The sequence below is a fragment of the Siphateles boraxobius genome, unplaced genomic scaffold, assembly GCF_051911475.1.
Source record: "Siphateles boraxobius isolate OS27281-9 unplaced genomic scaffold, OSU_SipBor_1 3, whole genome shotgun sequence".
Classification (NCBI taxonomy): domain Eukaryota; kingdom Metazoa; phylum Chordata; class Actinopteri; order Cypriniformes; family Leuciscidae; genus Siphateles; species Siphateles boraxobius.
Genome location: NW_027508919.1, coordinates 10,544,848 through 10,561,958, shown reverse-complemented (window position 1 = coordinate 10,561,958; position 17,111 = coordinate 10,544,848). Strand labels below are relative to the sequence as shown.

The window sequence follows — 17,111 nt, the reverse complement described above, 5'->3', positions numbered from 1 at the left end:
CATGTTGAGTCAGCAATTCACTGATTCAATGATCTGCTCGGAGCGAGTCTAAAATTACTCAATTGTTCTGATTTAAAAATTAGACATGAACAAGAAGTACCTCCTCAAAGCTTGAGTATGCTGACAATTGGACTGGTGGCACAAAAAGTAAGTTATAATGTACATAATTAACTATAATGAAAATCATATTTAGGTTAAATAAGAAGTTGTTATTGGTGTTTGTGAGCTGAATATTTTTGTACATTGTATGAAATGCTTGATTGTTGAAGACTATTCAAATTTTATAGTACAATTTATAATAATTCAGAATAATTTCAGACTGATCTATAACCTAGCTAGATCCTGAATCTGTGTCTATGACATTCAACCTCTTTCCCTAAATAGATGTTTTGTGTTCATATCAAATTGAAAGCAAACATGCAAAAACTATCTATGTAACTAACTACGTAAGTAAATACATAAATAAATAAATAAATAAATAAGGTTAATTTATCAGTATTTTTACAAATGCAAGTACATTAAAAAAATAATTAGGGGTACTTTTTTACTAAAGTAAAATTTAAAAAGATTTGGTAACACTTTATTTTAATGGTCCCTTTTGAACACTCTGTTTACTATAAGTAACTTTGCAACTACATGTCAACTAACTCGCATTAGAGTATTAGTGGACTGTCTGCTTCATATCTGCAAACTCTTTATTGTGATGGTCCTCCAACAGACACTTTACTGACTATAAGTAACTTTGCAACTACATGTCAACTTATTCTAACCCTAACCCTACCAGTCTACTAATACTCTACTAATACTCTAATGAGAGTTAGTAGACATGAAGGTGCAATGTGACTTATAGACAACAGAATGTGTTAAATGGACCATCAAAATAAAGTGAAACCAAAGATTTTGTTTTGGGAGGGGGTGGGGGGTAATATTTCATTAGGGTATTTGCACATTAACTTAACTACACACCACAGCTTTTCAGATCACTAAAGTATCACCAAATGACCATAGACTCCCTTGCTGCCCTTCCTGCAGAGTTTGCTTAAGGGTAATGTTATACGACGACAAGCACCAGGAGCAGATGGTTAAGCATTTGTCCCACAAATGGCCAGAATGTGACCCAGAAAGGACTCGTGCTTGTCAAGAGTGGAGGGTACTGAATAGTATCTTCTGTATGGGACTTTCTTAATGCATTTCACAGTGGGAAGGGACAACATTTCAGAAGCTGACAAACAAATAGACACATCAACATTTGGCTACCATCTGTTGAATTAACACGCTCACGAATGCAGTTGAAAGAACGTTTTCTCCAAGTTTTCTCTAAAGTATTTAACTGTGTGCTGTGCTGTGTTCCTGCTATATAGGTTTTAGTTTTTTTCCCATCTGTAAAAAGAAATCAAACCACTTTAATCCTTGATTAGCGACCCCAGCCCAGCTCATTTTTAAGGACACACCCCTTTTCTTTGTTAGTATTCTGAATGTGTTTGAGATCATGCTACACTGGAATGAATAGAGCTGGCACTTAGCAAATTACCAGGTTTACTTTCATAATTCTACTGTGGTATTTACTCTGTTTATCTGTGATTTTTAAATGCATCTAGCTGAGAAGGTCATGCAATTTTATGACGAAGATCAAAATTTTCAGAAAGAGTGCTGCTATAAGGAAGAAGCTGTGGTTTTCTATTCCCTCACTTTTCTCTTTCTTCTAGAGTTCTTGGCAAGTTGAGCTCCCAACTGGTGCAGCATATGGTGGCTGGGGTCCTAAGGAGCGAGGTGTGGCTGTCTGTGCATGTGCCAGAGCCTAATTACTTACACATTAGTACCCAGGTGGCACCTACAGTTCATACACACACACACACACACAATTACACACGCACACACACACACACACACACACACACACACACACACACACACACACACACACACACACACACACACACACACACACACACACATCCTATTCCCTCGTTTCAGCAGTTACCTTTACTCAGGACAAACAAATAAAACAATTCACAGGCGTTTAATTATATTAACCAACTAAATTCTTATTTGGATGTTTGAACCTGTCTTAAGAGATACTGAATGTTTGATGAATGTTTTTTCGAGCACTTATAAAGATTTAAAGTTCACCGCTTGTCACCGTGGGATACAATAGCGAGGATAGGCAGGACATGATTGGTTTCTTCAATCTGCACGATGCATTTGCACTATTATAAAGGTTACAAGATGAAAGGCTGCCTGGAATGTTTGTGAGAGAGACGAAAAGAGACGTGTTTGCATCATAAACACTTTCACGAATGCTCTGTTCAGGGTGTCATCACCCCGTGTCGAAAAAAAGGATAAAAAAACACACAATCTGAGCTCTCAGGGAGGAGAGAAGAGTGAGAGAAAAAACAATCTGTTTTTTCCACCAACTTCAAAAAACATTTAGGAAGGTCACAGACTTCTCAGTGTAAGAGTGAACAAAAACTTTGTTTGGGTGCTTCTCTGTGTGGGCATATGTGTTTTTAAAAGATATGATGCCAAGTATGCTTCTCTCATTTTTTTTTTAATTGTTACTCTAAAAACAACAGCAGCAGCAAAAATATTATTATTATTATTATTTTTGTTATTATTATTATTATTATTTATGAACTATATTCATATATTATAGTGATGTCATGTATGTTGCCAAGTATATTGTTATATATAAAATTACATTGTTATAACTATTATATTAATACACATTATTATTATTATTATTATTATTATTATTATTATTATTATTATTATTATTATTATCTACACATACGGTCTGATTTGTGTGGGTATGTAAAGTATGCTGACAGTTCAGTAAGGAAATAGGCCAAAGGCACTAAAGATAGATTAACATTAATTCAGTGAAGTAAATAGGCTTACTGTCAAGTGGACTGACAGCTATTCACTCAGATGCTCAGTGAGAGTAAAAAAGAAAAGAAAAAAAAGGGTTCACTCAGGTTCACACAGAGTTTAGAAACTGCTGTTTAATCTAGTTTCTTTCACTGATTTCCTAAACTACTATAAGCCATTGTAATAGAGGTCTGTAGTTAGAGAAAAGCAGTTCAAACTCACAGCCTATGATGGCGCAATTGTCATAGCAAAGTCTTCTCTGAGCCTTTTTGTCCTGAAGTCTCAGTGGGGCCGTGTCACTAACAGGTCTGATAACAGTGGTTGAGAGGTGTAAATGTCAGAAAAGCTGTGTACACAGAGCCCCTGGCAGAGCTCAGCTCACGGGGGCTCTCTGCCCCTTTTTTTCTTCCTCTTTCTCGCTCCTTTCACCCCTCCCGTCACGCTCCCGACTCTTTTGTAATCTTATCTGCTGTCCGACTCTCTTCCTGCTCCTGCGTAACAGACAGCACACCTGGGATTTGCGGCCTCTCTGCTCTCACATTCCTGTCCTGCTCCGTTTATCGTTTTTTTGGCGCCTTGTCGCTTGAGACGCTTAGGCAGGGGCCCCCAAGGCCCCTCAGAGAACTGCCAGGGGTCCGATGAGCCTCCACCACGTCTCACTGTCACCTCAGACATCTGGCAGTGCCACACACACACACACACACACACACACACACACACACACACACACACACACACACACACACACAAGCACACAGCAGAGATCTTCAAAACATTCCCTACAGAGAAGCATTTTGAAGTGAGAACAGACACTGAACACCTTGACAAACCAGCACCGAAGATGCTCTCTCTCTCTCTCTCTCTCTCTCTTTCTCTCTCTCTCTCTCTCTCTCTCTCTCTCTCTCTCTCTCTCTCTCTCTCTCTCTCTCTCTCTCTCTCTCTCTCTCTCTCTCTCTCTTTGGAGAAGAACAAAAGTTGCCCTCATAGATGTCATCAGTCAGGAAGAACAAATGGAGCGCTGACCTGTCAGAGGAGATGAGGTGTGTGCAGGAGGAAGGAAAAGAGGGGTGAGATGAAGGGAGGAAAGGCGTGAGGGAGGTGAGAGAAAAGAGTCTGACAGGGGCTGGGGCTGTTAGCATATTTATGAGGACAGATTTTCTGTTCGACTTCAATCTATCTGTCAGCGGTGGCCTCTGCTTAAAGCGTCACCCAACACCCACCCTCACATTATCATTTGAGGCCCACCTTCTTACATTTTACGTGCTAAACAAATAAGATCCTGTTAGAAGAACCTATTTGTATTCAGCAAAGCTTAAAAAAAGTTAAGCGAACATCTTTGAGTGACTTTAGAAGTTTCTCCAAAGCATGTCTCATGGAACTGTATGACTTGTTTGGGGAATTGTAAGTCATTTATTTTATTTATTTAATTATTCTTATTATAGCCCACTGATTTCTGTATTTAGGTCTTTGGTCAGCTCTACCGTTCAGATATGAAAGCCTGTGGTTTGTGAAAGAGATTAATTTGAGTGGAGGTCAAACATAATGGAGTCAATTTTAGGGAAAATGAGATATGATCACATTGCTTTTGTCCTTTGTTTCGTGCTGCATTAAGTTTAGTTCTGTGCGACTGGCTTTAAATTGAACTTTGCTGGAAGATATATATATATATATATATATATATATATATATATATATATATATATATATATATATATATATATATTGCATTTTCTTCTCTTTGCAAATGAAGTGTCTTTGTTCACATTTCCCTCCGTTTTTGTACAAAACTGTATTTGAGCTCAGGCGTCAATGTTAATAAAACTTAAATAGCATTTGTTTTGAACAAATAAATTGCACTAAATGCTCATTTGAGTGGTTGCATCCATGTATGCAAAAATAGACTTTAAGATGTCCTGAGCTACAAAAAAAACAGACAGCCGAGCCCGGTCTTCTATGACATATTTCACTGGAAAATAATATTTGGTGTGGTTTTTGATTTTTGAAGGAATGTGGCTTAATTATCGAACTGTCTGCTTGTGTTAGTTCAGCTAAAGTTGTCTTAAAATAAAACACGGGAGTCTAAGATGTAAGTATACATTTTTCAGTTTATTTGTCACCTCCTGGTATTAAGGTGTTTGTGTGCATATGTGTGTAAATATCAGTATCAGTGCGTGTGTTTGCTTTGAATTGTGTACACCTTTTGTATTTGGCCTCAAATTTCCAAACGGATCTATTTGACTACAGTAATACACAACTGCCATGTATTCAAATCTAGAATATTACGCCCCTCTTTATTTATAGACATGATTCTCAATATCCAAAAGTGAAAAAATGGATGAAAAGTTTAGAGATAAGGCCTTCTGTCATTTTAAGAACCCCTGTAAAGTGGTTTAGCAATGCTAACTGCTCCCTTGTGGAGCCTTACACACTACACTTGAAAAAAACGGCGCAAATGAAGACTGCACTTTCAGAAAAAGTATATATAGATAGATTTATAGATATAGATTTATATTTATTTTGAAGTTTAAAAGAGTACAGTTAAGACTTCTCACACGTGATATAACCTACGTATTGTCTGAGAGAGTAAGATTTAGGCCACTGCTGTCCCGCTCACAACGTTAAACACGTAACCCTGACGGAAAGAAAATCCCTCTGTGGAATTCGTTGCTTCTTTTTTTTTTTTTGACAAAAAGTTGGAATAGATTTAGGGAAAACACCTGATCACACACACAGCCGCACACAGAATATAAAAACAGTCATGTCTAAAAGAACAATATTGCATTTGTAATGCACAAATGAATTTCCTGTACAATTGGCTTTTCAGTGGTGTGTGTGTACATAAACAACTAAAGGGCTCAGTGAATATATCTCCATTTTTGTCGTTTTCGTTGGTGGTTCTCATCATCGTTTACAATGTGGTATTTTTGTTGTCTTTTTTCTTTTTTTTTTACGATGAACAGTAGTGCTGTAAACAGGCACACGCAGAAGCCAAGAGGAATTATCATCCTCTTGTTTCTCTCCTTGTCTTCCTATCCTCCATGTATATTAACGGCCTAGTTTTGTCCTCCGCTCAGTCCTGCTGAGAAGCGCGTAATGTCCAGCCGCTCGGCCTTGCATCTAGCTCTGCGAGTCTGACTCTTTCATCAAGTTTTTTGAGGTCTCGGAGGCTCCGGAAGCCTTCGGGAATGCACGATCATCTGACGCCTCTGGAAATAGAGTCTGAAAACTTGATGCTCTTCGCATTTCCATCAGTTTCACTGATTGTGCAAAATCACGCCGTCTCTGGTATGTCCACTCGGAAAGAGCTAGCATATCCTTTTCCGCGCTAAAAAGGGAAAAAGAAAGAACGCTTATTAAAGATGATTTTTAGACAGCAGTTTTAAGTGTAGTGCTAAGCTATTAAAAGACCATTGTTTGATGCATACAGAAGCAGTGCTTTGATGAGGAACTATAAGCCCACAATCATAAACTATTTCCTCAAAGTTAAACGCACCACCCACACAGCCTCGGAGCGCTCTTTCTGAGACTGATGTCTGAAGGTTTCAACACAACAAGAGCAGTCAATAATATCTCAATCAATCCCACTACCACTTTCATCCCCTCTAAAACAACAAACCGTGGTAGGCAGCCTAAACCTTATAAACTCCGGCCTTTTGAGAGCGTCTGTTTCAAGCTTCTGAGTTGATGTTTGGCATGACTAGTCAAACTTTGCCTCAATAAACATACTGCCTGAGTACAAAACAATAAGGAGTTTCTGATTTCCTTTTATCTCTGTTTTTTACAAGTTCATTTTAGGCATTGTCAATCTCTGGTGGGTCTTTGCCTATGGTTAAATATCCGAGAAGGTTTTATTGTTTGATCTAACAACTTATCACATTCAAATCCCACAACTAGACATCTGTACGGTGGCAGAGAGACCTCAATGCACTGCAAATATAAAAAAAACACCAGAAAATTAAGACACATCTTCATCAGTTTGACAACACATGCGCTGCAAATACTCACAACGCTACCAAATACATTGAATTATTTATTATTATTTTTATTGAGATGATCATTTGCATGTTTTCTTCAGTTGCAGCGCGTTGAGCTCTTTCGGCCACCATACATGAGTTTCTGTAATTCCCTGCATTTACAACACTGTGCAATTGCATAGTGCAATTTCTTGTTTCAAAGCATTAATTTAGCAGGGTTGTGAACCATTCTGAATTTTGAATTAGATATTAAAGTACAATGACATTCAGATGCTTGAATACCACAGTCATTTTTAAAAAGAAAAACAAAGTTGGTCAAGACAAACTTTAAACTTTGGCTTAACCTGTTTAAGAAGTCTTGAATGTTTATACACTAAGGATAGATAAACAACTTCCTGTAGCGTGTGTCTAATTCAAAAAAAAATTAAAAGGGAGTTAATTCTTCAAATCAGATTTTTTTACACAACCCTGGTAAATTTTTTTGAATGTAAGCAAATGTATGAAGAAAAATCTAATCAGACACTCTTATAAATAAAGATTCTTCAAAGCTTTAATACAGTTTTTTTTTCACCTGATATGGTTTTTGCTATGTGGTTCTCTGAAGATTAAAACGGTTCTTGGTGCTACATTAGAGGTTCTTAAGATCAGCATATTGATTCCCCCGTTTAAAACGAGCAGCCCTCCTGGGGCCTTTAAAACACCACTAGATGTTTTTTTTTCTAAAGAACTAAAAGATAAAAAAAAAATCTTTGAGGAAGTTAAAAAGACTCTAATGTTCTCTCCTACACTTTTTCCTTTGGATCCTTTATTTGTAAGAGTGTGCACCAGGAACCAGTAGATGAAGAGCAGATGAAGGATGGGCAGATGTTGATGGGTGAAGGAGAGCAGAAGTGTGAGGGCTAAGAGTTCTAAGAGGAGAATTCAGCAGCACTTCACGCTAGAGGCCTTGAATTTGGAAAGTTTTTTAGGTCAGATCAAGAGAGAGGAAAGCACTCTCTCTTTGAGATACTCACACAGACAGGTGGCTTTGTAAGGCATGCGCGAGTTACACAGAAGTGCATCGAACTCTTTCCTCTCTAGCGTGGAAGCATTGAGGTGGTGTTGATGGTGTTGATGTTGGTGTTGGTGCATCTGGTTGGGGTGGTGTGGCGTCTCTTTGCCAAAGGTTGAGAATGACTGATCACCCGCCAACGTCTCGCCCTCAAATACCTCAGAGTCGGGTACAGAGTCCATGCCCGGCACGTGCAGGTTGCTACGGTAATCGGCACCCTGTCGTGCCTCGGTGGGCACGAAACTTGGCATCCAGCAGCGATCTGAGTGGCCGAGGGCTTTGCACTCCTCTGTGCAGTTGGAAAACAGGTCTGCTCCTATGAGAGAGAACAGAGATATGGGTTAGCTTGTGCTTAATTGTCCATGTGGGTGGATGAGAGAGAGAATATGCTCCCAATTGCGCTGGAAGCATGTAAGTGCATTAAAACAAGACAAACAAACATACATAAATACAATAAACCATGTGTATGCAATGCATCTACGCTATAACATGCCCTCAATGTTTCCTCTCTTAGATAAAAGAGCAGACCGTCGAATTCTGCATTAATTCAACCAATCAGAAGTTGTCCAGCATCTTTTTTAGACTTAATGAAGCATTATAAATATGTAAATCCAGATGAAATGTAATGCATGTCATTCACTTTGAAAACATAAAAGCTGTATGCATGAAATGTCTTTGGCACTTAACATGCTAATAATGAAAAGATTGCATGGCGCTTTTTCCCCCCCTTTTTGTGACTTTTAAATTACAAATTACCCTGATCAAAGCACGTGTGGAGAACATACACACAGCGAGTGGATGAAGTCAATGCTGTAATCTCCTCTTGAGGTCTCTCTTCCACTTCCCTCTTTCTATTTGACATCAAAGGTAAACTCTCTGAGACACCAAGCTTGCAGATAAACCCAATCCTCTGTTCTCTTTCCTTCTCTTCCGCCCAGCTATAAGATGAAGGGATATATTATAAAGTTTATAACCCTCTTTACTCTTTTGTCTCTTTCGTGTCGTCTCAATTAAAAGAACAAAAATAATGAGTGACACTATAAGACATTATGTCACCTTAAAATAAAAAAGAAGCAATAGTGGAAAAAAGGCTTTGGAATGTAGAGTAAAATATTTTAAAATAAACTATATTATTGATGTAAAATATTTATATATCTAAACAAATTTATTGAATTGCTTTTCCCAGAGGTTTATCATGAGCCTCTTTGAAAAGGTATTTTATTTATCAGCACATAATTCAAGCACCCCGCTGCTAATATCCAATGGCGAACGACCTCGCGAATCACAAAGCCAAGAGAAAGCTAGCGCTACAAGAGTGTTACTGCTAAATCCAGCATGAGGGACAAGATCCTGTTAGTTTGTGCGTGACAGTTGCATGATGCCTTTTACCCCCACCGTCACCCCAGATGATGTAAGCCGTGCCGTTTTGACTGCGTGCATCTGAGAAGAAGGGAGAGGTGAGCATTTTGAAATCCCCTTTTGGCTCCTGTGTCTAAAAACCCCATGTCTAAAACAGTCAGTAATTACAGCAGGAGGATTAATGAAAGTGCCATTTTCAAAGAAGCGCTAAGCGGAGATGTTGAAGGTATGGAGCAGAGTCAGTGGTGTGGGGTGGGGTGGGGTGGTGGGGTGTTCTTATAGCTAATCCTCAGACTAGCCCTTCAGACAGAAGACAGGTCAGCATACACAGACTTTGGGTTTCTGCTTTAAAAGAGGATTAAAGTCCTTTGAATCTACATGCAAACAACCTACTTAGGCCTGGGCTTGGTAAGACTCTCCTAATTACAAACCAAAGCATAGGACCACCTTACAAGGCAACAAGTAGTTTAGGCACTAAACATATCTGGAAGCTATCTATGACAACATTCAGAGGTCTCATTTTTATGAGAGACAGTGAACAAAGGTTCTTTGTGTATATATCTGACATACAAAGAAGGTGAGAGTGAGAGAGAGAGAGAGAGAGAGAGAGAGAGAGAGAGAGTTTGATATTTAGAGAGTGTGCGATAAGACACTTCCTCATTGTGTAATCGCAGGGAGACATCTTGATATTTCCTGACATTTTCTGAAATTAATTACTCTCTGTACTCATCCAGTGTCCCTTTTTTCAGTGGGAAAAAATGGAAAAGTAATTATATTGTTGACTTGTGGTTCAATATTGCAAGAAAGAGTCAAGTCTGATGAAAATACAATGCTCCATATTCTCTGGTTGAAATATACATGCTATTTAATAATTTCTGTTTCAAGTAATGCAATGCTAGATACAAATTTAAACAGGGGCCAGAACAATCTGGAATGTGTCCACATCAATCAACCATTTGGATTTTGAGGAAAATGTTCATAAGTAAATAGTCGCCTACTGACCCGACAAGGTTTTTAATCTGTACTACACTAAATTATTAAACATTTCTCCTCAAAATATTTTATATTTAATAAATAATCTATTAAGCTTAAAATGAAAAGAAAACACACTACCATTCAAGTTTGGGGTTAGAGAGAATTTTAAATGTTTTAATGTTGAAATATTATTACGAGAATAAAGATTTTCAGCATCATTACTCCAGTCTTCAGTGTCACATGATCCATCAGAAATCATTTGAATAAGCTGATTTTGGAGCTAAATAAACATTTCTTATTATTATTAATGCTGAAAATATACTGACCCTAAACTTTTGAATGGTAGAGTAATTTTGGGTGAAATGTTGGACCATTTTTTTTTTCTTTATAAAATTGCAATAAGACCTTGCCAGTTACACAACGACAATATAGTGATGTTATGTATTATCTCAAAATCTGATCAAATCACCCAGAGGTAGATTTTAATACAATGTTTAAACAGGGTCTCTAAAGACCACAAGAACACCACAAACATTTCCCCAAAAAAGAAAACCCTCAAAACATGTATTTTTGCACGTGTTAAATTTTTTTGGAAGTTGTCAGAAACTCTACATCACTTTTTTCTGATGTTCTACAAATTGAGAGAAAGAGAGAGAGAGAGAGGGGGGGGGGGGGGGGGAGGAGAAAGACTTGTAGATTAAAGAAGATATATGACAATGAACTGTAAACAAAATTATCTATTGAAAAATATCCCCTCTCTATCTGCTCTGCTGCTTTCTGAGCAGAAGCCTTGGTAAGCATTAGATCCGATAATAACCTTCATTTGCTAATCAGGCTGAAAATAAATTACTGATCAGTGAGCTGTTTCTGAATTCTGAAAATGACCTGCAGCCCAAATGAGGGATTCTGTAGCAACGTGGCAGATCCTCAGGATAAAATAAATTAAACTGGAATGAAATTATTCAGGTGTGCCATTGCATCAGAGCAGCTATAAAGTGTTCCATATTACAGATGCATTATAGAGAGAATTTAAGTGATGCTTATCTGTGCCTTTTTTATTTATTTAGTAGAGATGACTAAATCAAGGTGCGTCTACGTTGAGACACATTAGGCGTTTGGATTACTAAAATTTCCTGTTTCAAAAAGCCCATAAAACAGCAGCTGGTTAAGAAACAAAGCGTCTGAAATAGATTTGAAAGGATGAAGGCCGTTTCCACCCAATTCTCATTAAAATGAACAATGCACACTCCTGAACACTCTCCAAGTCTGCATACCAAGCGGCGCTTTCAATTATCTTAATTAAAGAAGATAGTATGGAGCAAAACAATTAATTTTTAGTAGGGACAACATGCTCGCAAATGTGGAAAAAATGCACAACAGTTTTTTTTGTTGCTTTTTTTACTTTATAGAGCTGTATGTTAAAAGGAAAGAGTTTTTTGATGGCCTACGACAACAAAGGCAGATGGGCTAACTGACCTTGTATGGAAAACAAGTCTTGATTTTAATCTAATGTTTAACTGAGCAAAAATAGGCTAAATGAGAGCTGAAGCAGTCCAGCCACAGCATATGGTGCTCTGGAATAACAGCAGAGGACATATGCTCAACCAAAGAGAAATTAATGATAATAAGATGCAACTTTTGGTTGTATTCATTTGTGTCCGACTTTGTCATAATTACATTATACACTCAACTTCACAATGCACTTCAAGCTAGGTGTCATTTAGCAACAAAGCACCATTTCCAGTGCAGGCGAATCTTACACATGTGGTCTTATGAAGGTGTCCTCCGTCAGTGGAATGTGGGGAGAGGGATTATGGTGGAAGGGTGGGGGTCACACACAGTCAATGAATCGCTTGTTTGTTTGCTGCTCAACCTATTTGGTCCATTTCCCACAGAGTCGATGACAGACTGCCTGGACTGATCTAAATTCCATCATGTCTTTAGAGACGTGGGTGAAAGGGTAGATCGTACCACTGAAGTAAATACTTATTATCAGGGAGTATTGATAAACAATTGGATTATATTTTCCACTACAGTTATTGTTCGCATGCTCTCGCATTCATACTCAGAGGCTCTGTGGCCTAAAATATTTCTGCTAGGTTTTGAACAGCCTCGACATGCCTTGATCAGGGTTTTTGTTCTGTTTGTTTGGATGAAAAACAACCAAACGATTTAAAATATTCCATCTTTCAACCCGTATGTCTGTCTCAAGTGTTTAACTAAAACATTTAAGCCACATCTCTACATGCTCAGCCTGAATATTATCTCTTTTTAATCAATAACAAAACGATAGAAATATGAGAAATTTACTTAAATAACGTACCAGAGGAATGCCCACGATGCATGGCGTCATGGTCACTGTCTCCCTGCTCACTGTCTCCATGACCACTGTCTTTTGAGCTCACGATATCTGCCTCCTGAAATGCAGAGCTGAGGGAGGAGAGAAGGTTTGAGTTGACCGCTATGCCACACAACTCTTATATAACCACAATTTTACTGCTTAGCCTTGAAATGGTCTCAGTCTGTCACAAATGCTCATGCTGGTTTAGTTCAAATGTTCATAGACTTCTCATATGTATTTACTTCTATCATATTAATTAAAAAAAAAAGAAAGTCGTTCCATAAATTAGGGGGGAAATAATTTTCAGGTCAGTTAAGTTAAGTTGCTTACCTGTTAACACGCCTTGGTCGGTCCACCAAATAACTGAGTTCTGCTCTCTGTTGTTTTGTCTGCAAGAGAGGGATCGATTTGCAATAGGCTCAACATCATTGCATAATACTAATCAAAAATTTCAAAAATAAAATATTATAAATACATAAATGACAATAATGACAATAAGACAGGTCAGAATTCAAGCTTTGCTCTCTGGGGGCATTACAGGGACTTTATGGGCAGTAAAGATCATTAGGCTCTGCTGCTATTCAGCAGAATTCAACTATAGACAGATCTTTGTTCTTGTGAGGCTCTGCAACACCGTGACTGGCATATATAATGCCCTATAACCCGGAGAGCTTTTCACAAACATGCAAATCTATCAGTTCAGTGACTCACTATGTTTACACTCTAACATGCACAGTATAGGCCACACAAAATATATAATACTAACAATAATATTATTAATAATAATAATAATAATAATAATAATAATAAAGTAGAACAGATTAATATTGTTAGTGTCAGTCTGCAAGCAACCAGTATTCAACCTGTTTGTTTTCAGAGCTCACTATCCTGAAGAGGAAGATTGTTTTGTTTTGAGTTGTTTTAATTCACTGAATGTGTATTTAATTTGAAATTTAAGATAATTAAAATGTTAAATAGCAGACTTTTTTAAAAATTTTGATATTGACACATTCACACAATAAAGTATTTGAATATTTAGATAAACTGTAGCCTATATCAGAAGAAAAAAGCTAGATTTGCTTTCTGAGTGCCATTTATAAAAAATCAAACCAAAAAATACAAACGGAATGACTTATAGTATTTTTTCTTTTAATCGTGTAAGTATAAAATGAGTAAGGTTTATAAGTGCTCGTACCTCACTGGAGAGCAGGCTGCCGTTGGATATGATGTCCGGCTGCTGTTGGTCCGTATAGCCGGTCACTAGAGCTCCGCACGGGTTGTGCTCGGTGTCGTTGCTGCGCGACGGGCTGCAGGCCTTCAGGAACATGAGATCCGTTTTGGCCGATTCCGGAGTCAGACAGACCTGATAGCAGTAGTTCTGACTTTGATGTAGCGAGCCGAAGCTCCCTGACTCCTCCACTGGCACCTGCGCGGCACTCGCCACGCTCACGTTTGCTGTGTTGGTGCTCTGAACCAGCATGATGTCGGACTTGCTCAGTTTCTTCTTTTTCCGGGCAGCCCGGGCCTGTCGACCGCAGCAGCCGCCTGACCCGCACGACCCGCAGCCCACCAGGCAGCAGCAGTCGCTGGCCAGGCAGGTGCTGTAGATGTTCAGCTTTTTTTCCTTCTGACAGCGCACGGCCAGCACAATCATAGCCAGGAGGAAGATGAAGGAAACGGAGCCGAGCGCGATGATGAGGATGAGCGTCAAGTCCAGAGACGCGTCTTTGGCCTTGGCAGTACCGCGTTCTCCACTGTGGCCTTCAACGAGACTGTCCACGAGTGTAACCTGCACTGCTGCGCTACATGACATGGGAGGCTGCCCGTGATCCCTGACCTCAATCAGCAGCTCATACAGCTGTTGCGGGTCTCGTTTGACTGACACCCGGCGGGCCGTGCGCAACTCGCCAGTGCGCCAGTCCATTCGGAACATCCCATTCTCGTTACCTCGCTGTATACTGTAGGACAAGCGCGCGTTCTCTCCATCATCCGCATCCATGGCGACAATGCGCGTAACTAGGTAGCCTGGCTCGGCAGAGCGCGGCAAAGGCTCCCGCGCAGTGCCATTTTTTCCAAGAGGCGCAATCACAGACGGCGCGTTATCGTTCTGATCTACTATAATGACGTTCACCGTAGCGTTGGACCAAAGTTCGGGGCTGCCTGAGTCCCTCGCTTGAACTATAAAGCTGAAATCTTTCAGTTGCTCATAATCAAATGATCTAAGGGCGTACAAATAACCATTCTCCGAGTTGATGGACACATACGTGACCACAGACATTCCCTGGATTTCACACTCCACTATGGAGTAAGTTATATAAGCATTCTGTCCGACATCAGGGTCTGCTGCACTGACAGCGTATATGTAAGCACCGGGGACGTTGTTTTCAGTCACATACACATCATAAATGGGCTGCGTAAACGTGGGCGCATTGTCGTTCTCGTCAGACACGTGCACTTTGATTGATTTGCTGGTCGCAAGAGATGGAATCCCTTTATCTCTCGCAACCACGGTGACCGTGTATGCTTCTACAGTCTCTCTGTTGAGAGGACCGTCGGTCACAATAGTGTAATAATTTCTAAAAGAGGTTTTGAGTTTAAAAGGAACATCTCCGAGAATCTCCACATGCGTCTGACCGTTGTCTTCAGAGTCTTTATCGGTGACGCTGAGCAGAGCGATGACGGTGCCCGTCGCTGCGTTCTCGCTCACTGACTCCGTGACGGTGCTGAAGATGATCTCTGGAGCGTTGTCGTTCACGTCCGCCACTTTGACCAAAACTTTACAGTGCGCGGGCACAGCATTAGGTCCCATGTCTTTCGCTTGAACGTAAATCTGATACAGACTGCTCTCCTCAAAGTCCACCTCACCTCTGACCTCTATACGGCCAGTTCTGGCATCGATATCGAACAGTTCCTTGACCCTGCTTGAAATGTGGTTGCTGAACGAGTAAATGACTTCTCCGTTCGGGCCCTCGTCTGAATCGGTTGCGTTCAGCTGGATGACGAGCGTGCCCACGGGCACGTTCTCGGCCAGGTTAACCGAGTACACTGGTTGATCAAACACGGGTACGTTGTCGTTGGAGTCGAGCACCCTGACCACAAGCAGTGCTGTACCTGTCCGAGGCGGCTGGCCACCATCTACGGCCGTGAGGACATAACGGTGCATCGCCTGTTGTTCCCGATCAAGAGGCTTCTCCAAAACCAGCTCTGCGAATTTGTTGCCATCAGTCTGTGTTTGCACGTCTAGGTAAAAATAGTTGTTATTGGTGATGTCGTAAGTGCGCAATGCATTACTACCAACATCCGGATCAAAAGCGCTCTCCAAAGGGAAGCGCGTACCCGGGGTCGCGCTCTCGGATATTTCCACGGTGATGTCCGTCTCCGGAAAGCTCGGCGGGTTGTCGTTGATGTCCACCACCTCTATCTCCACGCGAAAGAGCTCGAGTGGGTTCTCCAGGAACACCTCCAGGTGAAGCAAACAGCTGGCGCTCTGCTTACAGATGCGCTCCCGGTCGATTTTCTCGTTCACGAAAAGCACCCCGTTTTCCAAGTTTACTTCCAGGTACGGCGTCCGCGAGCTGGGCACCACCTGAAAACGGCGGGATGAAAGTTTTGTAAGGTCCAGTCCCAAATCCTCTGCTATATTCCCCACAAACGTTCCATGCTCCGCTTCCTCTGGTACAGAGTAACGTATCTGCGAAACCACCCCATCCGCGAGACACAGCAGGAGCAAAAACACAATCATTTCCACTCAGGAAAGGACACTTGGAATATTTTATCTCCGTGGAGCACACAGCAAAACCATCACCCTCTTCTCCAAGGTAAGGCGCGCAGGCGTGCGTAAGGCTTTGGTTGTATGGTAATATTTTTTTTCCCCCTTAAACAGGGCTGTCAGCCAAAAACCATGCTGTCTGCTTTCTGGTTTACACAGGACCGATTTCCCAAGGCGATTTCCTCCACGAACAAGCTTTAGAGTCGCAGCGGATTTCTGGCACAAGAGAACATTAAAATATTAAACTGACACTGATATAAATAGATATCAGATGGCCTGTGATAAAGCACAATATCATAATCCACAGAATTAATGCAACAAATGCATTTTATATTAGAGCTACAGTCTCTGATATCTGAACGGTCCCAGTATATCTGGTGCGCTCCTTCGGGGTCCGCTGGCACAGTACTGAAGCTTCAGCGCTTAGCTGTTCGGTTTTCCCGCAGCACCCTCCCCTCGCCAACCAATGGGAGCACCCAGCACCAGCAGAGCTGAAACTTTATTGGCTGTGTCCTACATCAGTCAAGCCTCCTGGTGGCTGATAAACACGCCCCTGGTCAGAGCTGCGGGATTTCTGGTCATAAGGATTGAATGGCTGATGAGTTCGTTGGAGAATGAGTCAGAGAGATGAGTAAGGTGTGATCAATTTGTGGGGGATTTTTTTTTTTTTTAATCTCAGAACGGGATTATGCATAACGTTATTATGTATCCTATATGTGTAAATGGTGTGAATATACATACACAGTGACATGTATTTATCTACATTATTTGTCT

The 17,111-nt window shown here is 40.3% G+C and overlaps 1 protein-coding gene across 2 annotated transcripts; it reads right to left on the bottom strand.

The window, feature by feature from the left end:
• Positions 1–4,955: 4,955 nt before the first annotated feature.
• pcdh10b (protocadherin 10b) lies at positions 4,956–16,747 on the bottom strand. Of its 2 annotated transcripts, none has more exons than XM_077247816.1 (5): positions 13,764–16,747; positions 12,899–12,957; positions 12,551–12,657; positions 7,856–8,209; positions 4,956–6,193 (listed from the first exon to the last, which is right to left on the bottom strand). In XM_077247816.1, the coding sequence occupies exons 1-5, from the start codon at positions 16,308–16,310 to the stop codon at positions 6,174–6,176; spliced, it is 3,087 nt and encodes a 1,028-aa protein (XP_077103931.1). In that variant the 5' UTR covers positions 16,311–16,747; the 3' UTR covers positions 4,956–6,173. The 2 variants fall into 2 exon arrangements, with proteins under 2 accessions (XP_077103931.1, XP_077103933.1); XM_077247818.1 differs by having other exon boundaries at positions 5,537–6,193; positions 8,052–8,209; positions 13,764–16,432.
• Between the last annotated feature and the right edge of the window lie 364 nt (positions 16,748–17,111).

What these genes read in the sequence shown, in the direction of transcription:
- pcdh10b (XM_077247816.1), bottom strand. Translation starts at nt 16,310, where the DNA reads ATGATTGTGTTTTTGCTCCTGCTGTGTCTCGCGGATGGGGTGGTTTCG. An exon ending in CGACCAAGGCGTGTTAACAG is followed by an intron (nt 12,658 to 12,898) that starts GTAAGCAACTTA and finishes CTCCTCCCTCAG; the next exon opens with CTCTGCATTTCAGGAGGCAG. An exon ending in GCATCGTGGGCATTCCTCTG is followed by an intron (nt 8,210 to 12,550) that starts GTACGTTATTTA and finishes TCTCTCTCATAG; the next exon opens with GAGCAGACCTGTTTTCCAAC.